The sequence below is a fragment of the Simochromis diagramma genome, unplaced genomic scaffold, assembly GCF_900408965.1.
Source record: "Simochromis diagramma unplaced genomic scaffold, fSimDia1.1 OVJJ01000603.1, whole genome shotgun sequence".
Classification (NCBI taxonomy): domain Eukaryota; kingdom Metazoa; phylum Chordata; class Actinopteri; order Cichliformes; family Cichlidae; genus Simochromis; species Simochromis diagramma.
Genome location: NW_024387414.1, coordinates 1566308 through 1592636, shown reverse-complemented (window position 1 = coordinate 1592636; position 26329 = coordinate 1566308). Strand labels below are relative to the sequence as shown.

Sequence of the window (26329 nt, the reverse complement as noted above, 5' to 3'; positions counted from 1 at the left end):
TTCATCGCGGTGGATGTAAGTTTCAGAAGCAAGACAGCAAAACTAAACTCAAACATTCAGTGAATCCTGACGGCGTGTTCGCGTACACGCCGCCGTCTGATCAGGATAATCTGAGTTTTGTGCTTGCACCTTTTTCCTGAATGTGTGTGCTTGTGCTGTAACTGTTTGTGGCTTCTGTTTGCTGGTCATACGAATGTTTTTGGTGAGCTTTCAGCTGAGACTGACGTTTCCGTGGATGCCACGGTCAGAAAATGCTCTGAGATTATCTGTTAGAGTCCAAGGATGCCGTCGTGACTTTGAGCTGATATCAGTGGTCGGGGTAAGAACTCATTAAATCCCGGCGTTCTGTCCGAGCCAATCAGGAGACTTCTTGAAAACCACGTTTCACCCTGATTGGTCTCCACCCTGAATATTTCTTTCTACATTAAATCACACTCTGCAATGTTTAATGCAAAATCACAATGGGATTTTAATTACTCTGCACCACTTAACACTGATGGCACAAAAGTGCTGCCTTTCTTCTAAAAAGCCTTCTCGTGGAGCACAAACGCTGCCGTCTGAAACTGTCAGCGGAAACATTTTTGCACGTTGCTTCATGTGATAATGAGCTCCGTCACCTTTTAAAATTAAAACTGTTGGTTTCGAGTGCCAACAAACTCCATTAATGTGATGCTGGCAGAAAAAGAACATGACAAATATGTCGCAGTCAGCTTTATTTGTATTTTTACTGCTTTATTTTGGTATCCTGCAGGCAATCATCACAGCGTATTAACAGGGAACTGTTTTGTCCATCAGCGCGTCTGTGAATAACCTTCCTGCTTCACAGCTGGACAGCAGGTCGCACCGGCTGACGTCCTCCTGACACCGGGCACAGCCTCTGCTTATCAGATCTCAGCAGCAGCTTCTCGCTGTTAGCAGACGATTGTTACATTAAAACGACAGTCGCCGTTGCAGGTAGCTCGCATCAGCTGCTGCTAATTAAAATTAAGGCTGCGAGGAACGAGGTGAAACACAGATCTAAACACGGTGGACTTCCTGGCTTTGTGCTCGGCCTGTTTGTGATTTAAGTGCATCAGAAAGTTTGCCATATGCTTTTATTTTTATACCATAATCACTTACACTGCCCTGCTTCTGTTTTTTGCTCCACACTGCTTCAGTTTTGACCACTTTCTGCATGCTTGTGCCGCTGCGGTGACTTTTTCAAGTTAAATTTCTTTTTACAGGGGAATAAATCTGAAGCTGAATCTGCTCCGCAGGGCAAAAGCTGAGCAACGCCTGCTCCTCTTTAATGCACTGTGTGCATGCAGTCTGCATGAGGCACAGGTTGTTTGCTGCAGATTATCTCCAACAGACACCTCGGCACATTACAGTAGAACTTCACACTGGAGGACGACGCCCTGGCACATCGCCTCTACGCTGAAAATATCTCCTCTCAGCTGCTCTGCAAAATGAATTTCATTTCTGGGAAATCGACAACATTTCCAGGCGTGCAGGTGATGAGGAGGGACTGATGATGCACAGGATGGTCTTATCAGCTCCTTCAAATCATGAGAATATAAAAGAGAAGCCGGCATTGACGGGGAACAGTTCACCAGCCCTGTGCGTGAGATTAGCCATCATGATGTGTCCAGCAATGATTGGACACAAGGACCCTGGAAACTCCTGTTTGGTCACAGCTGGAGACACAGCTGTCATCACCACTGTCACACTTTAAACAGAGCCTGATGTTTGCTCACAGAGTAAGCTGGAAATCTCGGCTCGGACTTCCACACATATAGGCTTTTTCACCGCCACGTCTGCATCCACAGACTGGGAGTAGGGTCTGAGAGTTGCCCTCATGAGTGTGTGCAGAGCTCGCCTTCATCCTCCTCTTTTTTAACATGTATTGATTTCAGAGTTTAGGATAAGAGACGCCACGACTGCAGAGACCAACACGATCCCCGTTTTAAGCCACCCCAGCTTCTTGCTTTCCTCCAACTCTCCATCTAGCTTGATGAAAATCAGCTTGGTTGCGGTTACACAATCTTCCTGACAAACAGACAAACAAACAGCAGCGATGGCATTCCTCGGCTCTGGCGCTCGCTGTGGAATCAGCAAATGTTTTCTTCGGGCATGGATCTCTCCGTGCCGTGCCCTGCAGAAATCTTGTTTACCGCTTTCATCAATTCAATGCACCGCACAGCAGAGTCTGCGGGAGAAAATGAAATGCAGTCGCATGAGAAGTTCAGCCAATCAGAAGCACGTTGCCAAATCCAATCAGGAGGGCAGATGTTGGAGATAAAGCACAGGCACACAGGCAAAGATCAACAGCGCGCTGACCTCCTTACTTTGGGTTCATGCCTTTACTTTCCTCTGACTCTGTGTTCTGCAGGACGTGTTGGACGAGGCCGTTTGGACCGACATTTGTTGGCGGGATGCGGCGCTGAGACGAAAGCGGCTCCTTGGACCACAGAAGGTCAGAGAGGCTTTTCCCAGGAGGACGTAGCAGCAGAAAATCTATGCATGGCTCCTTTTTGTAGCAAACACCACAGTGCTAATCCATTTTACCCCCCCCCAATAAAAGTGACTGATTCACTGTGTGTGTGTGTGTGTGTGTGTGTGTGTGTGTGTGTGTGTGTGTGTGTGTGTGTTACAACCAGGCCTCGTCTGGGTTCGGGTGGGGGTTACTGTGGACAGAGGTGTCCTCATCCAGGCCTGGACAGAAAGACACGCCAGCCCGGCGAGCCTTCTTCCAATCACCGGCCTGTTTAATTTGATCAACGTCCAACTGGCTGGAAGGAAAACCAACTGTGCCCCGACCCCGGGTCAAGGGGGAGGGGAGAGGGGGAGCGGTGGAAAACAAACAGGAGGTTTAAACCTGATATATGACTCTGGCACAACCTGCAGCCCTGCGAGGAGTGAAAGCACACGGAGGGCCTTCAAACAGACAAAAGCACATCGGCTGATTTCTTCCATGCTCGCTGAAATAAAAAGGTCGGCCTCCCACCTGAACGTCATCGAGCTTCTATTATAGTTTTATTATAATAAAAACACCCCAGTTAGCCTCAGAGAGACAGTTCAGGGTTTAATGCACAGTTAACGTTTTTTCAAAGCCTTTTCTTAGTTGTCGGCATAGGCGCCTGAGGAAATAGAACCGGTTTACATTTTTATAACTATTTCCTGTTGTGTCATAATGCCACGCTGGATCACAGGTGGGAGGAGCTTAGATGCACCTAAGATGACCATATAAGGATATCCCCTCTCTATGACATCACCTACTCTCAGACAGAACCGAGGGTGGGAATAAAATGTAAAACTGAGCAAACCTGAGGTTTTGGCTGAAAACAGACGAGCTGTACATTTTTACTTAGAGGGCACCAAATCACAACAACAGCACCCAGAAGTCACTTTATACTGTGAGGTAACTCAACAACCAGATGACCCCCTATGAGCAAGCAGGTGGCGACAGTGGGAAGAAAATACTCCCTTTAACTAAGAAACCTCTGACAGAAGCCTGATCTTGAAAGTAGAGATAGTGTCTGTCTCCTGAATCCAAACTGGAAGCTGGTTCCACAGAAGAGGGGCCTGAAAACTGAAGGCTCTGCCTCCCATTCTACTTTTAAATACTCTAGGAACAACAAGTAGGCCTGCAGAGCGAGAGCGAAGTGCTCTAATAGGGTGATATGGTACTACAAGGTCATTAAGATCAGATGGGGCCTGATTATTTAAGACCTTGTATGTGAGGAGCAGGATTTTGAATTCTGGATTTAACAGGAAGCCAAAACAGGAGAAATCTGCTCTCTCTTTCTAGTCCCTGTCAGGACTCTTGCTGCAGCATTTTGGATTAGCTGAAGGCTTTTCAGGGAGTTTTTAGGACTTCCTGATAATAATGAATTACAACACTGACCTGAAGCTTTGAGTAAAAGAAATGCACGAAGGTGACGGTGATGAAGATATAATAATAAAATAAGAGGCGAGGTGAAAACAGTGACTGAAGTGGAGTTTTGAGTATGAGCATGTGTGTATTCAGAGACGTCTCCTAACAGAGAGCTTGACTGGATTAACTTTTAAAGCAGCTGCTGGAAAACAGGCTTAAGCTCATAATCCACATGACCCTTAATTATTTCCATATTTGTCAAATCATCCCACCGCTGGTGAAAGAAACCTGACATAAGTTTGAATGTTTGACCCTCTTTGTGTTGTTGGGTTGATTCTTTTTCTAGCGACCACTGAAGAGGAATTTGACCGGCTGCCTTGTTACCTGAGCTCTTTATCACCTCGCTCATCGCCTTATTTCTGCAAAACAACAGTGTCGAGCAGAAGTGAAGAAAATGGAACCTGCAGGAGTAAAACTCTGACTTCTATTTCAAACAGCAGGATTCGTTACTGGAGAACAGCTTTGGACGAGGAGAGCCATAAAGCAAAGAAAGGAGAGCAAATAATACCCGTTTGAGATGGACACTTTTAATTTATTTCAAGGCTGCGACTTAAACAAGGAGAGGCACCACAGTGTGGAATTTCTACTCGAGTCTGATGTCTTTGTTGGGCTCCCTGGCAGGCAATTTACATCTCCTTTTGTCTGCAGAACGAAGCAGCAAAGGAGGCATAACTATATCTGTGCAATATGTCAAATTTTAAAAACACTTCTATTTTTAGCGATCTCTGCAGAGCAACCAAGTTTCTCCACACGGCTTCTGTTCTCTTTGGTGAATCCCTGATAGAAACACGCGTGTGGATGCAGCTCAGCTCCTCGAGGAGGAAAACCTCCACACAAACACTCACACCGCTGTGTATTGAGTTGCATTTGTTGGAGGAACGTAAGGGCAGCCAGAACCCCCCCAAAACACACACACACACACACACACACACACACACACACCAGTGAAACAGAGGTGAAGTAATTCCTCTTGACACCACAAGCATTTCAGCAGCAGTGACAAGATTACCTCATGATGAGATCGATGAAAGAAATCTTTCCATCTGAGAGATAAAATCATGAAAAAGGGTCTGGTACTAATAACACATTTTGAACACGTCACATAAAAGAAGAAGAGCAGACATCAAGCAGCAACCTCACAAGTGAAAAACCTGCAGTTCCTCTAACGTCCAGCAGAGGCTCCGGTAGTGAGCCCGTCCCCGTAGACGCGCACGTTAAAACTTTACAGCAGAAATAAACACGGTTTTGTCTTTGAAGATAATAACAGCTCAGCTTAGACTGTATTAAGGCTTAAAGTTTGCATTATTAGGGGCGTGGCCTCTGTGACTCACGCGTGGATGGTGAAACAGGCGGTTGTAGCTGCTAGCTTCACCTGAACTGGACCTCTGCACCGTGTTTGTGCTGTTGGAGCCTTTTGCCATTTAAAAGCAGTTGGAAACATCTTGCCATTCCAGCCTGTAGCTTACGGTCGACATTTCAAAGAAACTGTTTGTAATCAGAACCTGTGCTGCTCTCGCAGGTTTGCTTCAGCTCCCGTGACGAGTGGCAGTGGCGATACAAGATGATGCTGCGCTTCACAAGAACGTAACTAGTGTCACGTCTGGTTACTTTTCTGTTGTGTTACTCCACATCATCCCCTGTGTGACAGTCAGTTTACAGCGTAACACTAAACTCTCCACATGCACACGTATGTGCACAAACACCCGTCCTCACAAGCAGCACGTACAGAAGGTGCCTCTGTTAGAGGCCTGTTTAGGTTTGAGAGCCGACCTCATTACAGTGGGTGAGACGGGGGTGGGAGTCCTGCAGTCCTGCTCAAAGTCGCTCTACCTGAGCGTCACCGTGCTCGCTGCATGTTAGCGTCACAGACTGTGCGTGGTGCTGGCTGGACGGCTGTTTCTGGACAGTTCGCTGTAACAACGTTCTCGAAGCAAGTGTCAAACTCTGGACGTCGCTCTGGCGTTTTTATCTCTCTTTGAAATAGGAGTTTAGTGCAGTAATGCTTTATGATGCAGAGCTACGGGCAAATGTAATCTGATTACTTTACATTCAAAACCTCTGTAAGGTCTCTAAATATAACCCAGAGGCCCAGAGGGGCACACGTGTGTGGTTTAACGCCCATCGCATCATGTGAAGCAGCAGGCATGAAACCCCCAAATAAGAACATTTAGCTGCTTTGATTTCCTGATCTTACATCATTTTGTTGGTTAAACGAGCCTTTTGGGAAGCGATAATTAATGAGACTGAAACAAAAAAGGAAATCTTAAAACCCTTCCAGTTATCACCAGTGACAGATACAAATGTTCTCCACAGTCTGGATTTTTACAGTTTTACTGTCTGTTAAATCAAATCAAAGGATGGATGGAGGGAAAAACGCTTCCCGCTGAGGTTTTATCGACTCCTCCGACCTATTACAGCTGCTAATTCAAATACTTTTCACAGGCTGCTCTCCACGGGGGTCAGAGCTCAGTCAAAGAGCAGCGCTCTCCTGTCTGACATTCATTCGCTCCTTGTTTGCCTTCATTTAGGGTTTTTTCTCTTTTAGCATTTGGAGGCGAGAAGAAATCCTACTTCTGCCGACCAATGGGCCGCTGTTGTCATTTTCATTTCAGTAAATTTGGTTGCATCAAGCACCAAAACTTGTGCTCTGTTGTTTTTCTATCCATGGAAACCTCACTGCTGTCTTACAGCTGAGGATCTTTGTCACTGGAACATGAGGACGGGGTTTTGTTCCACTTCTGCTGAAGCTCTGAAGGTTTCTGTCCCGACAGAGCCTCGTGTCCCAGTCCTAATCCCGGAACAACAGTGATGTAGTTGGTTACATCAGGGCTTTTACCAGATCACTCACAGGTTAGGTGTTTGATCCAAGATCACTGAGATCGACTCGCAGGCGGCTGTCGGCGACTCCAGCGTTGCACATCCTTTCTTGTGTCCGCTCCACTGCTTCCTTCTGGCTACAGCCTCCATCACCTTCAAGCACTCAGCCCTCCGCTCTAACGTGCGGTCATTATCCGCCAGCTTATTGCTACAATAACACTGTGTGTGATTAATGTTCACACAGAGAGGATCTGACAAAATGTGTGCTCATTTCTCCAAATAGTGTAGCCCTTCATGCGCCGGGCCTCGTGGTTGACTGAGAAAACTTAAACAGTTATGGCCCTTCAAGTGATCGTGCCTGAAATGAATGTGTGTGTGTGTGTGTGTGTGTGTGTGTGTGTGAGAGAGAGAGCGGGAGAGAGAGAACTGAGCACTCTCTCCGTTACAACCGTTTCAGGATCCTGAAATTTATTTGGCCGCACGTTTCCCTTTGCCACATCTGACTGTGTATTCCAGATGTTTCATACAGCAGCTGGCGTTGCTGTGGACAGTGTGTGTGTGTGTGTGTGTGTGTGTGTGTGTGTGTGTGTGTGTGTGTGTGGGCAGCAGCGTGCCTCTCGTTCAGAGGTTTTATAAACCCGGACAGGCTGGATTCCAGATAACCGCAGTGGACGGCGTTAAAACCAGATGTCACAGCTGATGTTTGGACCACAAGGCAACGTCCAGCATCTGTTCTTTATCAGCACAGCGTGCACAGAGGTTCAACAATGGGCACACATACATATAAACTGAAATTTGGAAGCTGTCTGCTCACATTTGTCCACAGAGATTTGGGACACTTGTTGTGATGTAGCTCTAGAAACAAAGCTGTCCTCCCTCACATCACTAGTGCCAGCAGCGCATACTTAAAGCATCCTAAACACTTCCTGTAACCAACGTGGAGCTTTTATTTTGAAAGTCTGACACCATGTGGTTAGACTATCTTTGTGTGCTGCTCCGAATGTGGATGTAGGAACTTTTTTAAGATGGCAAAATTGGACATTTCACATCAAAACTTAAAAAAAGACCCACAAAATTAAAAGTTCATACTTCCTGCAGTGCAGGACAGAAAAAGAGGCTTTTGCAAAAGTTACAAGTATGAAGAGCTTTCTGTGTTATGAAAGCAGCTAATGTCACTGACACCGCAACCATGCAAAAACTACCCTGTGCTGAGCAACATGCATATTTCATCCTTCTTATTTTATCCTCAGCTCTGCGCTGTCACCAGAAGCCCAGCGGCAAATGCAAGCAGCCTATAATAAATGCAATAATTAGTTGTAAAGTAAAAGCACAGCAGTGAAATGAGCTATTTTACCGTGATGGATTATTCATAACGGCAGCAGCTTTTTAGTTTTTTAGGGTCTCTAAGCAGACAAACCACCAACTCTCAAAAACACACACAGCAGGAGGTTCAGGAAAGCTGGATTCAAATTCATTCTGGAAAAAATACATGAAGTCAGCTGAAAGCTGAGCAGCACCACAGCCTAACAAACCTCACTTACATCCCTCAAAGTTTGTCAATCCAGTATCTGCCTCTGCTAACAATGCTATCAATGCTAACAATGCTAACAATGCTAACAATGCTATCAATGCTAACAATGCTATCAATGAAGCAGTCAGATCGACACTTTAGGGGAACATCTGAGAACGACTGAGCGCTATTAGCATAACTGAGCTAGCTAGCATTAGCAGCTAACATAGCAGCAGCCACCGCTGTCTTTTATATACAGTCTACAGTAACTGTAAACCCCCAGCTGTGGGCCCGCCCTGTATCCTGTTTTAATGAGGAACTCTGGACACTTTACTTCCCTGGATGATTGAGTATGCATGAAGACTTGATTTCATAGTTTTTGTTTTCAGTTCAGTTTGTGTGTTTTTTGTATATTTATTGTTAGTTTCTGATTATTATGAAATATTATGGGTCAGAGGTAAGCTTTGGGAAATCATAACAGATACACCAACAACACTGTATTTGACTCACAGTTATGTAGATATCTCCGTAAAGCTGCAGCACAGCTTTGTGTGGTGAACTATTCTATAGATATAGAAACTTTAAACTATAGATTTTTTTATTGACTTTGCTTTAGTCGTCAGTACTGCAGGTTTATTAAATACATTTAGATATTTCAACTACAACTACGAAACATGGAGTGCAGTTTCACGAGTACTCCAGAAACACGTGGGCTGAAACGCTCTCCTGCATCTCCAGCTTAAGCTGGAGTGAAAGCTCCAGCAGCAGAGCGGCTCTGCTGTTCGCTGGCACGCCTCTCAGTCCACACACTACCTGCTTTGTGAATACTTCCTGTGGGATTCAGGAAATAACACACACAGAGCTAATGTGTGCCCTTCTGTACGTGTCACGTTACTAATTTCAGCCATTAGAGCATCTCTTCTGCAGGATTAGGAAAAGGCATACAGCGCATAGCTAATGGCCCTGAAATCCACACTACCTGCCAGCATAATGAAGAGCTAGGACCGGGAAACGGGTACAGAGAGCTCCGGAGATTACAGCGGCTCAGAGGAATGAAACAGGCCGACAGAACAGCAGAAGGATGAATATCAGGCTGTGGTGGATGATTCAGTCACAATGTGACAGCACAGCTTTTCGTTGTTTGCAGATTGAAGAAGTGCAGCAATGAATGAATGATGCATGAGGGTCCAGCAGTCTGCTGAGGAGCAACGCACCAGAGCCGATGCTAGAAAACGTAGAAACTTTAGACAAACACAAGACGGATGAAAGTTAACGAGGTGCAGAAATACGTATCAGCGGAGCTCCTAACTCTTTCACATCAGCACGAGAACAGAGACACATTTAAATGTTCATTAAACCCACAGGAGAGAACATCATGCTACTGAAGACTTCTGTCTGCATTCAGGTGTAAATCAGGTTTTTTAAATGCAACTGTGAAAACGTTTAAAAGGATTAAAGCAGCAGGTAAATGATACGACTTAATCCAGTTGGACTGATGTCCGTCCACTAATCCGGACACGCTCCATCACCCATCGCTCTATGAGCACCACGTTAAATATGATTTGGAGATCTCCAATGTTCTTTACTGAAGCAGAAGTACAGATACCTGTGTTAAGAAATACTCCAGTAAAAGTACTGAAGCAACTTTTTTACTCAAGCAAAAGTAATAAAGTACAGGCTCTGAAATGTACTCAAAGTACGAAAGTAAAAAGCTGAAGGACGATTCTACTCACTGCGTTTGTAAAAAGGGAACTGAACCTTGTGCTAAATCAATATAAGAATAAAATAATATCAGCACATGAGAATACAAATAATGAATGTACTTAGTTTGAATCTCTTATGTAGGAGACACGCAGTGATTTTAAATAAATACCTGTTGGCTGCTCTGCAGAGGGTGACCTGCCCTCCACACCTGAACAGTAACGTGGGTCAGGGGTCACAGTGGGATTCAGCAGGTGGCTCCGAGTGGAGATCAGCTGACCTGCTGCTCTTTGTTGATGTGCACCGCTGAGCCCAACCAGATGTGAGCAGTGATGTACAGCCTCTACACTGTCGTTATACTGCACAGCACAGATATGTCTTTTAAAACGTGGGGAGCAGAAGTAAAAAGTAGTCAGAAATATATATACCTGAAAATTCTACTTAAGTACAGTAAGTATTTGTACTTCATCACCTCTCACCTCTGGGGACAATGCTCATATATTATAACATTATAAAGAGTATTATAGCAAGTGGAACATGTCGTATCACTTGTACATACTACGTAGAATAGAATAGAATAGAATAGAATAGAATAAACCTTTATTATCCCACGGATGAGAAATTTCGGTGCTACAGAGCTCTTACAGCACGGGAAAATAAAATATAAAAGGAAAACACAGGGTGGTCCTATAAACATAAGCAACTGAAGTTTGTATATACAGGTAAGAATGTGCAGAATATGTATAGAAAAATTGTACAAAGATATGTATAAAATGTACAGCAAACAAACAAGCTGGTGCATAAGATGGCCAAAGGATGTTAAGCTGCATTACAGAGTCTGACAGCTGCTGTAAGAACGACCTGCGGTAGCGCTCCGTCCTACACTGTGGGTGTAAAAGTCCACTGCTGAACGAGCTGCTCAGTGCTCGTACCGGCTCATGCAGGGGGTGGGAGGTGACGTCCAGGATGGATGTTAGCTTAGACAACATCCTCCCCAACCTGCTCGATGGACTTCAGCGGACAGTCCAGGACAGAGCTGGCCCTCCTGACCAGTTTGTTAAGTTTTTCCCCCGTCCCTCTCTGCCAGTCCACCACTCCAGCAGACACAGCATAGAAAATAGCAGACGCCACCACGGTGTCATAAAATGTCCTTAGGAGTGTCCTGTTCACCCTGAAGGATCTCAGTCACTGAATACATGAAGCTGAATGGCTGTCGTGACTGAAATCCTCTCAGGTGGAAAGGCTGAGGTAAAAAAATGACGACAGCTTTCCTGGATTTGAAACGAAACAATAAAGCTGGAAATGTCTTAATCCTGTCTTCCTTCTCTCACCCCAACCAATCACAGCAGATGGCCCCGCCCCTCCGTGAGCCTGGTTCTGCTGGAGGTTTCTTCCTGTTAAAAGGGAGTTTTTTCTTCCCACTGTAGCTAAAGTGCTTGTTCATAGGGGGTCATATGATAGTTGGGTTTTTCTCTGTATGTGTTATTGTAGGGTCGACCTTACAGTATAAAGCAATTTGAGGAGACTGTTGTTGTGATTTGGCGCTGTGTAAATAAAACTGAACTGAATGTTATTCTGTAAATATTTCAAGTATTCAACAAAAGCATTGTTTAGAAATTCCCAACTTCTTCTTCCTTTACACGGTCCCTCCTTTTTCCAGGCTCAACAGTTGAGCAGTTTCATGCATGACCCACACGAGGAAAGGTCTGGATGTGAGCTCTTTGTATGCAGTCCAAAGCAGCAGGGATGAAAGTGAAGGATGCTAAACAGGGACGAGGTCTGCAAAATAACCGGAGGTCCTGCGTGTAATTCATTTCACTTCAACATAGTGTTCACATTTATTATCCTTGTTAACTGAACGTGGACCTTTTCAGATGGCATTTAGAGGCAGAAGCCAAAAATATCTGCATCTGAAAACTTTCATTGAGCACTTCTAAAGTGCACTAATTAACACTGTGCTCTCATTTGCTTAATGAATACACGACAGCACTTTGCTGTTTCAGAGAAAGTGACTTGCTGAAGCTTTTCCTTGAGGGTTTGGATGTAAGTGCTACGATGTCGACTGTGTAATACTGAACAATTCTTACGATGCCGTCTGTTTGAAGAAATATTAGCAAACAGCTCTGAAGTGAACAGTGCAGTTTGCTGTAAGACTTAGCGTAGCTGTTCAAACAGCTGGCAGTTTATCTATTTCCTCGACATCTGACATGAGATAAAGACCTTGGAGGACTCAGAGCAGTCGTGCAGAGCAGCATGTCTCCAAAGACCTCCTCCCAGTCCTCATGTGTGTCTGTACCTGGGCTGAAAGTGGACCAAGCAGAGGTCTGACCTTCCAAGGCTTCTGGTAGGTCAGTCCACAGACTGAGCAGAAGCTGAGTCATGTGACACTCTTGTCTTCCTCCCAGTAGGACATCTCCAGAATACCTCACCCAGGAGCTGTCCAGGAAGCATCATAGTCAGATATCTCAACTGCCTCCTCTCAATGTGGAGTATCAGTGACTGAACTCTGAGCCCTGTAGAGCCCAGCGACCCGACTGAATCCGCAGCCTTATTCTTTCAGTCACTACCCAAAGCTCATGGATGAGGACAGGAACATCGATCGACCAGTAAACTGACAGCTTTGCTTCAGAGGAAGAAATCTTGGGCAGAACCTGGATCAGGGAGGGTCAGGCAGTTGGGAGTGAGTGGAGGGCGACATTCTTGGTCACCTGATTTAGGTTCCTATAGGTATTTATGCCTTTATGAAACACCCACTTATGTAGATCCCCTCCTTTGCTCACTCGGGCATCTTGTTATCCAGCAGTGCAGTTTCTTCCTGTTAGCAGGGAGTTTTTCCTTCCCGCTGTTGCCAACTGCTTGCTCGTGTTGGGGTTTTCTCTGTGTTGTTCTGGGGCTATAAAATTACGATATGAAGCACCGTGAGATGACTGTTGCTGTGATTTGGTGCTTTCTAAATAAAACTGAATCGATGGTGTCGGTCACAGCTGTTAGCTGGACCTCGTCGCTCCTCTTTCATCAGCGACGAGCCTCTGCACTGCTAAAGCTATAATAAGCTGCTTTATTTTCTCCGTGCGTAGGCTGTACAGCAGCACGCACACATACACTTCCATCATCATCTACATCTAACACTGGCCACTGTCTCGCCCATATTAACATTTATTTTTCTTTTAAATCAATATTTAGCTCGGGGGCGTTTCACCTGTCTACTTATGAGACTTCAAATTTCCAACTGAAGAACTGAATGAGATTATGGGTAAAATATTTGGTTTGCCTGAGCGCCGAGCTGACCGAATAATGAAGCCACTGAAAACAACGCTCAAGGCTTAGCTGCCGTCAAGGATGTGTCAGTTAAACGTTTGTCCTCTGCAGACAATCAGATGTGCGTGCACAGTAAGTTTCGTGTCATCACGATGTATGTTCTTAAACAGTGTGGAGAACTGATCCATAACCGGCCACGCTCTGCAGCATCGAACCGTACGGCGAGCTCACAGAGGATCCGTCACTCACAACATCTCCACAGAACTCAATGCACAAAGAGACGCTCTGCACTGACACTTCACTGGACCAGCACTCCAGTGTGTGCACAGTTATAATCTCATCATGATAAATCAATACGCCGACCAGCAAGCTGCATTTACGAGCAACCCACAGCGACGAGGGGAAACACACACACACCACAGACCACAGTGTGGCTGCAGGGTTTTTCATTTCCAAAATGTGTCAAAATAAGCACTGGAGCTGAAAGCCATTAGGCCACAACCACAGTTTTCCTTTTAAGTACCATTAGAAAGCCGCTTTCAGGCATCCACTCACAGCTGGTCTGTCACTGTGGACACTCCACCCGACCCAGGTGTCATATTTTATTCGCAGTTTTTAAAAAAAGAAAGCAGTTCTCATAAGAGGCTCTTCTTGTGTTGCTAATGTGTTCTTACTCTACAGAGCGTCCTCGTAAACCCCCACCCCCGGCTCCAAAAAAACACTTACTGTAATCAGTAATCCATAAATTCACAGATGATGTTTCTGACCCTCTAAGATGTTAGTTTAGGATCATCTGATGTGAACTTTAATGAGTGTAATGACTCCAGTTCTGCTCTTCAAAGATCCGATTCACGACGCCACACGGTCGGCGGCCTGACGTACATCTCCATCTGCAGATCTGTTGTCTTCAAATCTCTCCAGCTTCAACACAGCACAAGTCTGAGCTGCATGAAGTCGTATTAATGGACGGGCACATACAGAAACAACCCAAACAGCCTCCCGAGGACCCGCTTTGATGAAAGCGAGGCTGTCAAAGGAACAGGAGGACATCAGAGTCACTTTTTTACCAAAGAGGAGCTGTAACACCACAGTAACACCACCACGTATGGTGTAACCTGACATGCACCAGCCCAGAAACTACACGTCAGGTTGATGCAGAGCCTCTGACTGGCCGGTTCAGCACATCGATCCCACCGGTGCATTTCCAGCAACTTATCTCTGCAGTTTTTAAATTCATCAGTGAGAGAAATCATCTCTCAATAGAAGGAACAATAAACAGATCAATATCATGTCACAAACGTGTGGAGGCAGATTCCTGAAACCCTTCAAATGGACATGAGGGAGTGTAAAAAAAATGAAAAAGAATGAAGAGATGGGAGTGAAAAGTTTTACTTTGATTTGCTAACAATGATCTCAAAGATGCAGCAAGTTCACTTTAATAATCGACCAACAGCAGCACAAACAAGCAGACCTGAGAGGGAAGTCGGTGATCCGCTAAGAGAAATAACAGAGCGTGAGCACGAAAAAACAAAAGGAAAAACAAACGTTCAGATCCAGGAGATGAAACAGAATCAACAAGTTGGGATGTAAAGATGAAGCGCTGACAGACGCTGGTGGAGACGGTGTGGGCTGCTGAAGGCTGGACACAGAGAAAAGCTCAACTGTAGGATTTGTAGAAGAAAACCAAAGATTATTTATTGAGCCGGAGCGATTCAGATGTTACTGAAAGAAAAGAAAGTGACTCACAGACATCTGTGGGCAGCAGTCAGAGAGCCTGAGTCACGTTAACGGCTGTTGTTACACAAAATTAATCATCTTCTGTCTAAAGTCTGATATCAGAGAGAAGTACTGCTGTGTGTGTGTGTGTGTGTGTGTGTGTGTGTGTGTGTGTGTGTGTGTGTGTGTGTGTGTGTGTGTGTGTGTGTGTGTGTGATGCTTTGTGCTGTCCACACTTTGTATCGTAGACCTAAAACCCTGAGATGCAACAAACCCTTCAGCTGAGTAAAAAGTAACTTGGCTCTAACACATTCACACATTACAGCGAAGTTACACGGACGTATTACAGCCATGTTTGTCTGTGCCATGGCAACTATCCACCCCCCACCCCACCCCCCGCCCGTCCCGTTCGGGAAGCCAGAAATATACGAGGCTGAGCTTCTCTGAGAGACGCGCAGCTCTCGCTCTGATAGCATCTTCGCCTGGCACTGAAAATAAATTAACACCAGCAGCAAACACAAGTTGCATCAACATATTTAGCTCTGTAATTATTTAGCACGTGTAAATCAAACCTGAGTCAATTTCTATGATTAACTTAAATACTCTGAAATCCTGAAGCAGAGAGGCTGCAAACACACCACAGCTTTCACTAAACTGACGCTGGTGTGCCGGTGTAATCGTCACTGATGCGCTGGCACGCTCAACGCATCTTTACTGTCTGTCTCTCACCAAGTCGGAACTTTCAAAGTTCTCTGTTAATCTTTGGTGTGAGAAATCCCACAAACGATATAAGACTGGAGGATGAGCAGCAGGTTAAGAGGTAAGAGGAGAGGAATTATGGGACGTCCACTCATCAGGTGGACACAAACGTGACTCTAAATGGCGGCTAACGTTGCTGCGGGTGTGCTGGATGTGCAGCGGAGCAGTCCTGTGAAACAGTAGAAGGTGAGAACGTGTCACCTGTTGCTTTCAGAGCTGCTACGTTGCCCAGAAAGCCGTCGGTGTGCACTGTCACTGAAGTTAAAGTTGAAACCTGACACGGAACGAGCAACGGAGCTCAGCTTCGTCATGGACCGTTTTGATGGTTGGGTTCCAGTCCAGCACACCTCAGACCTGCTCCACTTTCGTCTCTGGGCTTCTCACAGGCCGCCATTGATCTTCAGCTCACCTTCATCCATCTTTTCAAATCCATTTCAGCAGGCGGCACAGAAGCGAACGCCTACATTGAAATGCAGCCGAGCCGGGGGCTTGTATAACTGCAGATTTATGTGTGCACGAGGCAGCGGGGCTGCATTGTAGAGAGACCTGAGGGAAATGACAGCATTATTAGTCAGCGAGCGTCTCACGCCCTCCACTGCAGGTAAAGCATAATGACTGAACGCTGCTCCCACAACAGACTGTTTTTTCATTCCCGCGCACTCCTGCTAACGCATCAAGGCGGCACAATAAAACACGAGTTAAGACACTGTTGCTCTTTGATATTTTGCCTCCTGCAACAGGAGACGGCGTTAAAAGAGGCGGAGCCAGAGAAGAATAGTGCAGCGAATATAAAAGAGACGCAGATGAAGCAGCAGCAGGATAAGTCGGCCGCAGAGAGAGAAGGAGGCTGAAACCGTTGCTTCTCTGTCCGGCTGTCATTCGTCCAACCTGCGTCGTTTCTCCTTTCTTGGTTCGGGCCTGTGTCGGACGACAGGCAGGAGCCGGCGTCGCAGCTGAGAGTCCGACATGTCAACGTCTCCGGGCTTTCCTACACGCCGAGCGTTGACAGCGCGTTTATAAAAGCTGGGGCCAATCTTACCTAAAGGAATGATGAACGCGAGCCCAGAGAGATGCAGCCAGCTCTGAGTCAACTCCTTCTGTGACAGCAGAGACACAGAATGCAATTTAATTTGGTGTTCTCGCTGGCTCGCTTTTTAATATGACTCAGCGTGAGAGGCTGCTTCGCCAGGGTGGGCGATAAGGAGATCCAGGAACATTCGCATTACATTTACAGATTTACAGCAAACAACCGCCAGTGAACACGCACACAGACAGACACACACACAGACAGACACACACACACACTCTGTGTAATCGCAGGATTTTCTAAAACATTCTGCAGTTCAAAATAATCCTTCTTTATCTTACACCGGGCCTTGCTGCAGCCCCTCCATCTGAAACTAGCCATTTTAGCTCCTCCTACTTTCAGACAACTGTCCTCTCATTGGCCGCTCCTCACAAACAAAAGGTCCCCTCTCTCTGACCTCATGCAGAGTGTTTAGACTGCAGCCTGAGCCTCTGGCTCACTGGGATTACTCGCACATATGCTGACCTCATTATTAGAAACTGGCCATGTTTCATTTGAACACAGGCCACTGGAACAGCATCAGGAAAAGACACCCCGACATTTATCAACCTGTGCTGCCACTTTCATACCTTACAGCCCATTCATGGCTGCATGTGAATAATCATCCCATCTTATCAGCAGGTATTAATAAAGTTTCTGATTATGATTGGATCCTGATTGGATGTGCAAATGTCAAGCTTTTTATTTTTCTGTCAGAGGAACGCCGATCCGCTCAAAGATGCTCCGCTGAATATCAAACTAACAGGACAATATCAGCCATGAAAATAAGGCAAGAGCATCGAATGTATAAAAACTTCATAAAGTCTCTTAATGATTCCAGTCGAATGAAAACAGCTGGAATGACTTTGTGTTTGTGTGGCTGTTTTTCTGGAGTGTGAACGACGAGCACTCGCTGCACTTACAGAGTCTGACTTTAAAACAGAAAAAATAAACCTGACAAGAAAAATATTCCTCAGCAACCGATCGATGCATCTGAAGGTGAATCTACACTTTCACACTCACAAGGAGAAGAAGTGCAGATCGTGATGTTTGAGCTGCGCCTCCAGCACGGACCCCGCCCGCACATTAGCGCCATCTTTCACGTCCCACTGGTGAAGCAGAGGCAGGAGCAGGCGGGCAGTTTGGAAGCACAGCGCAGGGCGGAGATCACACCTCCACCTGCTGCCGCCGTGAGCGTGCGGTTAATCAGGTCGCGATGACAACATCTGCATGACGTTTCTGTCTACCAGCGCTTCCATGTGAGCGTCATTCTGGGATTCTACCAGAGTAGCTTTGCATGATTCCCAGTTCATAATAATCTGTTTCATCCCGTCTTCCTCTTCTCAGATGGCCCCGCCCCTCCCTGAGCCTGGTTCTGCTGGAGGTTTCTTCCTGTTAAAAGTGAGTTTTTCCTTCCCACTGTCACCAAAGTGCTGCTCATAGGGGGTCATATGGTTGTTGGGTTTTCTCTGTATGTGTTATTGTAGGGTCGACCTGACAATATAAAGCACTTTGATGCGACTGTTGTTGTGATTTGTTTAAATAAAACTGACTTGAATAATAATCCTTACTTCTCTTTGCACAGCCCCTCGTCTGAAACAAGCCGTTTCAGGTCGTCTCTCTCCCACCGCTGAAGATAATTTCTCCCCCTGATTGGAGGCTGAAGCTGACCCGGAGTATGAGAATGAATCTGCAGCGGCAGAGATTCCAGCAGGACGTCTCTGTTGGGAACATATCACGCTCAGTTTGAGCATCAGACACTTCATTTTCTGTGTTCGGGGAATTTTTATGCACCAATTTGCACCTTTTGAGTCTCAGTTGGTAACAGACATGTCTGGAACATAACACACACCGGCTCTTGAGCATTGTGTGTTCTTTTAAAATATTTATTCTCAGCTTCTTTTACTTAATATTTTCCCTACCGACTCACATGCAGACATGATTTACTCTTCAGTGTTTACCTGCTTCCAGCTTTGACAGTTCTGACTGATATTTGGAGAATTTTCTGTCTTTTCTTTGCAGAAACATGCAGCTAAAAAAGTAACTTTTATTTATTCAGATCTGAATTTTAACAGTTCAGAACTTCCTGCACATTCATTTGTTCACATGTTGAGTAGAGACTGATAATCAGTACAAACATAAACCGGTTTCCAAACATTTGTTATGTGGAGTTCTGATTGAGTCCTGATGATATATTTTTAAACTGCATTTGAATATTAATCTTGTGTTATTGTCATAACAAGTCGCGGATCGCTCGTCTACTCGACTCTCTTTCCAGTCAGTGTTCAATTAACAGCAAATAATAATTAGATTTTAGTCGTAATTTATAATAAATTATTGTAGTTTCAGTCGACTAAACAGAATCAGGTTGTAGAGACTAAATAAAGAGAAAGTCTGTCGTTACAGTGAGAGTTCCTCCTCAGCGTCTTATTTTCCTCGACGTCACATGAAATGTGTTCATGTGTCTGCTTTTCTCTTCTCTTTAAGCATTTTGTCACATTTTCATGAGAAACTGGGAGCTAGCTGGACTCGTCCCGCCTTCCTGCACAACTTTATTAGTTTTGATTGGATCTCATCTCTCCACAATATTTTCATCTCATTTTTATTGGTTGACCAAAGTAAAAACATTTCATCATCGTATTTTGGTGAGAAACAAAGGTCGGTGACGAAAGCTATCACAAAAAGTATTGGTCAGCAAAATGAATACCGTTTTCAGACACGTATTGCCAAACAGAAATGTTGCAGAGCGCCCTCTGGTGGACAAACTATGCAACATCAGCACTGATAGCATGGATGAAGAGTGTTTCTCCCACCTCTTCCTTACTTTTTACATTTTTAGTCATCAGTAATTTGAGATATTTCGCCAAATAACTAATATAAGCGACATATGTCGGTAACTCGTCCCAGCCTGTATTTGTGCGGCTGTGGTACAGCTTTCCTCTTCAGAATGGAAACTTGCAGTGTTTTACTTTTCTGGACACACAGATGCACAGAAGTCTTTAAAGGCCACAAGTTACACTCATTCTCAAAGGCACTGACACTCCACTGAAGCTGGGAGGTGTTCTCTGAAGGTGTCCTGTTGGTGCCCGATTCCATTTCAGCTCGACACCAACGCGCACTTGCAAGCGAATCACAGAGCTCTGCAGAAAAGTCTTTGATAGAAGGGATTTCATTCCTTTCTACATGCAACAGACCTACAGAAACACCAGCGATACACACCACCGTACACTAGACTCACAAATGTCCTTACAGCAACACTATGCCATCCTCAGCCTTTGTGAGTCTCTGGCACACGGCGGTGCAACAACAGCAACCCTGAGACGGCCGGAGAGCTGCAGACAGCTCATCCAAGTCAAATCACTCCAAACAAGGTTCCTGTGTTTCATTAGGGACCGTTTGTATGATATTTGTCAGCTGCAAGGCTTTCAAAACACAGTGTGCTCTCAAGTTCTTAACAAGATTTATATGGTTGTGTCCAAAGCCGTGCACAGAGATGTCCTTATTAACCGCACTCCAGAGCCAGATGGATCGCTTTCCTTCACCGCGCTGCGTCACTGAATCAAACGGAGGAAAGAAATCTGCATATTACAGAAGTTATAAGAAGAAGAATGGGGTCATTGTGTGTGTGTGTGTGTGTGTGTGTGTGTGTGTGTGTGTGTGTGTGTGTGTGTGTGTGAGTGAGAGAGAGAGACACGTCATGCTCAGGCTTAAGTCCAATGGTGTAAAAAGTAGAGAAATCCTCTCAGAACAATTTACATTTTTCAAGTTGTTTTTTCCCCACAACAGCAAAATTAGCTGCTCATCAAAGCGCGCGCGCACACACACACACACACACACACACACACACACGCACACACACACACACACACACACACACACACACACACACACACACACGCACACACACACGACTCTGCAGGAATGCAACATTAGACTGAAACCTCTTGCAGCACCAACACCTACGTCCAGCACTTTTAAAATGCGAGGCTTAAACTCGGTTTCGTCAGCAGCCGAGCCGACGGCCGTGAAAGCTTTTCTGAGTGTTTTTCACAGGAAAGGTCAGCTCTGTGCAGATGTAAGTGGATAATATGAATCGGGGGTTTAAAGTGTGTAAGTGTTCAACAAAAATATAAAGTGACAGCTGTGACTGAAAAAAAACAAACAAACACACTTTTGCTGCTCAAAAATCACAAAAAACTGGTGATTTAAAGACAATCGTAACAGCTGCACAGGAGGATGTTTAAAGGTTTAAAGTTTGCATTATTAGGGGCGTGGCCTCTTTGACGGACAGGTGGATAGTGACACAGGCGGCTGCTAGCTTCACCTGAACTGGAACTCTGCACCGTGTTTGGAGCCTATTGGAGCATTTTATCGACATCATGTGACCAATTATGTGGTAACCTGACATTTCTTTGATTTTACTTGGCACTAATTACCAGGTATGTGATTTGAATCACACAGGTTACCTGCTCAGTTTACAATGTTTATGGTAAAACCAAAATATTCGCCCAAGAAAGCAAAGAAACAAAGGTCCAGTGATTCTCCAGCTCAGCTCAGCAGCATGTTCAATATATGTTTTCCACTCAGACACTCAGGAAAAATGCGCCTCAAAGACACAGTCGGGAAAACTACAGACAGCACGAGTCGGAAAACCAAGCTCAGGTGTAAAATAGAAACAACTAAAACTTTGGAATGCATGTCCAGGAGGACGAATCCAGAGAGTAAATCGTTTGTATCAGTCACTGTAACTCGGATAAATAAACGAGCGAGTGAATCAATCGTTCGATCGATACCTCTAATCGCTTTTCAGGCTACAAACAAACCTAAGCGAGCTGAATCCACGATGCTCGGTGATCGCAGCGCTGCCGCGCGCTTCAAACTGCTTCCCATCTTCTCCATCTGTGACGGGAGGAGGACTGGAAAGCATTCGCTGCTTCATCTGATCGTCATGGCGACTGAAAGATGGCGTCTTTAGATAAACTCAAATCAAACCGTGCTCCTTTTTTGTTGGTTTTGGGGATGTGTGGGGAATGCCCTCTGGGACCTCACCTGGTTGATGTGTCAGCCACACGAACGTGAACGCGGGACAAACGGCGAGCTGGAAAACGTGACAGCGCATTATTAACTGGTGGGAAGAACACAGGAAACACACTGCTGACACTCAGATCTGCTCCCTGCAGTGCTCTGCTGACGAGTAACAACTGCGGCGTGCATCGGTTAGCACACGCGGAGTGCCACGGCGAAGAAGACGGAGCCTCCGGTCCACCTGTCGCTCAGCCTGTGGCTTCTGATCCACTGGGGTAACGCCATCTGCTCTCACGCCAACACTGAACACACCCACACGCAGCCTTGATCGGTTTAACTGTTTTATACATGAACACGTATCCCTGACATGGTGCAAGTTCTGTCCCACAGAGGTGCGAGGCTGCAGCGAAACCTGTGATCTGCTGCAGCAGCTTCCTGTTTTTGATGCCGGGTGCTTAAAAGAGAGACGCTCATTCAGAAAGCCTGAGTTAAGATCGCACTGAAGCTGGGACCAATCACACGATCGTGTGAGGCGCTCGCAGCCACAGAGCATCCAAGTAAAACCAGGCGTCAGACGTGAGGAGAAGAGAGCGTTGGGCTGAAGTCGTGCCGCCATGCAGCTGCTGCTCTACGTGACTAACGTTTCATACGTCCCAACAATCAACACGCGCCACAGGAAACAGCGAGAGAACTGAAGAATAAATCACGGATGCGTGATGTCACGACACACAGATCTGCGTGATTTTGGCATCAGGAGGCCGCTCTGCTCATTTCTCCCAGGATCCCCTCGCAGCTCAGCGCCGTTCCCGAGGGCGTAACACGCTCAGGAGCCATGTTTACATGTCTCTTGAGGAATGAAGTTCATCCTAAGCTGCACCAACTTCGACTCTCTTCCATTCTAGAGCCGAATCTCTCTGTGACGAACTCGCCAACATCGGAGCGCATCATTAGAGGCGGGACTCACCCACAGTTCACAAAACTGCACTCGCGATACGACATTGTTGTGATGTTGCTGGTGTAGTGGTCTCTCTGTGGGTTTTTTATTGTTTTTTTGACGTGTTTGCTTCTCTGGACTGTGAAGAGCTCGCTGCATGATCTACACAAAGTAGGAGAACAGAAACATACTGACCTCCAGCGCCAACTAGAAACAGCAGAAACTGTCAGAAAGAAATATCACATCTTATTGCTTCAGCCGGACCGGCTCTATCACACGCACACAAACACACAAGCGCTGTAAACCCCATCTGCATGCATGAACAGCCTGAACGCTGTCAGCTTCACTGACGATCAGCGGCTCAGTTCACGGTGTGCAGCACGCAGCAGAGAGGAGCGGGTGACTCACCTGATCGTCGTATCTGTAGGTCAGGAAGTGATCCTCTGTGGCGTCCTCCATGAAGCTGCCCTGAGGTGAGAGCGCGAACTCTGGCAGGAACACTGCAGTCTGACTCTCTGAGCACTGACAGCGCACACACACACACACACACACACACACACACACACACACACACACACACACACACAGAAGGAGGATATCAGTGAATGTGTAAATCTGCAGTTCCTCCAGTGTCCAGCAGAGGCTCCAAGTTTAAAGTTCATAGAAAAAAAGAAACATGTTTACAGGCAGATACACAAACTGTTCAGATTGTTCTTGTTAGTGCTTAAAGTTAGGGGCGTGGCCTCTTTGACTGACAGGTGGATGGTGACACAGGTGTAGCTGCTAGCTGTCTGCTAGCTTCCCCTGAGCTGGACCTCTGCACCGTGTTTGTGCTGTTGGAGCCTTTTAATGACATCATGTGACCAATAACATGGCGGCTGTGAGGTCACTGCACTAACAGACCGTCCACAGTTTTGGTGAAATATATTTAAACCTTTGTTGCACAGGAAGTTTGAGTTTTTCCTGTGAGAAATCTGAGCACCCATTAAGGTTGTGATGTTGACTCTTGCATGCGTTCAAACTGTTTGCTTCCTGTGTGCACAGGAACACGTGTGAGCGACCTCGCTGAACACATTTCCAACCACTCTGAGACCGACTTCTCTAACTGGGGGCATAAATCTGAGCCTGAGATACAATCTGCTCCTCATTGGTGTGAATTAATCTCCCTGCTCCTCTCTGCTCGCTCTTTATCAGTCCTGCTTTTATGCTTCAATATTCTTCATTACTTTGACGTATGAAAGGCGAAAGTCTCACGCTGGATCCTGATAAGCATAACCCAGAGTCTGAGCAGGAGAGAGCGATAATCGGTGTAACAGGGGTGGAGTCTGTGCTGCACACAGAGCAGATGGAAATAACTGGCGTGTGGCATTTACAGAGCTCCCTGGAGAGGACGGGGGGGCAGTGAGACTGTGAGAGTGCGAGCTTCCAGGCCACTCGAACTGTACGAGAGCGAGACGATCCACCGTTGAGATTAGTGGGAGTGGCGTCTCCTGCGGGCTTTTAAAGCCACTTAAGAGACAGACGCAGCAGAAGAGCCACCGCTGTGCGTTTCCCCGAGGAGCCGGCGAGGACACACCTTCATCCCTCGCCAACCTCTCCGCTCACTTTCACACTAATCCACGTTCTCTTTATTAACACAGCTGAGGAGAATTTGGCCAAAGATGTTTGCACAAGGTTCTGTATAGAAAAACAATGTATGCAGTTTTCTGTAAATCTGTTTGAGAGTAAAAACTGTCCAAATGACCACGTCAGCCGCCATCTTCAAAGACGACAACAAAACAGCAAAAAGGCGGAGTCAGTCTGCGATCAGCCTGCTGCATCTTTGCCTCTGGATCAGGTCAACGTGCTGTGTGATAATATGGTGATTAACTGACAAATCAGGGGAAAACTTACCGCTGCACCAAAACAGAAAAGTGCATCTAAATGAAGAGAAACTCAAACATCGCACATGCAACGTATTTTAACGGTCAGTGCAAATTTGCAGCTGAGCAGCCGCCATCAAGTCATCGAAATAAGCCGTGGAGACCAAGAAACAAAGCCTCTGTAACCAAGCAACCAATTATTTTAACATATTCTTCATTTTACATAATCAAACAAATTTGTTTTATTATTAAAATCAGTAAATTTACCAGATCCTGACCGAACGTCCGACTCGGACTGACGGTGTCTGCGTTCAGAAATCAGACTGTTTGGAGATAGGCTGCCGCCCATCAGGTGACCTGTGACCTTTCAAAAACCGAGCTTGAAGACATGCTGCACGTGAACAGCCACTTAGCAGATACACCTGCGTGTCAATTTGAAGCTCCTACGTCACCTCGTTCTCGGCTTATCGCAAACACACCGTGACGACGACGCCCGCCCGGCAGGGAGGCGAGAACGCGCGTCAGCCTTTTACAGCTGAGGGGTAAAAATCTCCAGAAGGTGAGAATGATGTCTGAATAGTTTTTGGGGGGCTCGTGTCAAAAAAACAAAAGAAATACTGCAGCACATTAAAAGGGCTCGAGCCTCATCCAGCGACGGCGACGCCCGGAAACACGGTCGATACGTCAGCGTAACGCTGCCCTTTTTTCCCCTTTCAGTGTCTGATTAGCGACTGTACCAGAGATTACATGACAGCTGTTGGTTCTGATTTATTGTTCCAATCAAGGTCGGCATGAGCAACACCGGTGGGCCCGACTGTCTCCCTGAAAGTGGCGTGATTTGTCATCCCAAACGAGGACTATCTCCATATTAGGCCACGCACACGCACACACTGACAGAAAGTCAAGCTGTCCTGCTGTGAGTTACTGACTCGTAGCCGTGCAGCGTGGCATAGAGCCGCTCCTCTAATTGAGTTTACACACCAGTGGAAGGAGAGTGTCAGGACAGCCGTCACACTTGCAGCTCCCTGCGGCGGCCGGTTCACGCTGGATCGCCGGCTCACTTCAGAGGAGCCAGCGCTGGGATAATAACACAAGGAGGGCATCTGCCATCCCAAAGGGCTGACCCACTGTGCCAGAGGAGGCAGCTGCTGCACAGCGTGGGATGGATTATTTGTTAAAGTCAGAAGTGAAACTCTCGTGCAGCAGGTCAGAAATCAACGCTCGGGGAGGGGGGGTTGGAAGAGCAATCTGTTCGGCTTCAGCGGCTGACCTCAAATACTTAAGCTTCTGAGACGTTTTCAAGGTCAGGTCCTTTAAAAATGTATCATCCCAGCAACGTCAGCCTGTCCTCGCTGGATCAGGTTCTTTACGCTGCTTTGAGTTACTTTAATCATATGCAGAGCTGCCACGTGCACCGTTTACTGCTAACTGATAACATTCATGTCTCTGTGTGTTCTCATCCATCATTGAGAGCTTAGAAAACATGGAAGTGTTGTTCATAATAAAATATTCATCAGGTTTCTCTAAAAAGGACCTGAGATGTTCGCTTGGCCTTCGTGATCCCCACAGTTCACCCTCTGTCTCTTTAAGGCCTTCTTTCCTCTGATTGGCTGCCCCTCGCCTGCTACTAAAAACATCAAATATTCTTCTTGAAACAAACTGATGGTGATGATTACAACGTTTTACTTTGGACATATAAAAGAAACAAACAAAAAAATACAAATAGTATGGGCAGAAATCTGTGCCATCAGAAACTGAATTGGAA

The 26329-nt window shown here is 46.0% G+C and overlaps 1 protein-coding gene across 4 annotated transcripts in view; it reads right to left on the bottom strand.

The window, feature by feature from the left end:
- Positions 1–26329, bottom strand: part of adamtsl3 (ADAMTS-like 3) — a 199747-nt gene that overhangs the window by 144135 nt on the left and 29283 nt on the right. For all 4 annotated transcript variants that reach the window (XM_040011491.1, XM_040011493.1, XM_040011492.1 and 1 more), the window contains exon 3: positions 23111–23224. In XM_040011491.1, coding sequence (XP_039867425.1) covers positions 23111–23224 — 114 coding nt within the window. The remainder of the gene's footprint in view (positions 1–23110; positions 23225–26329) is intronic.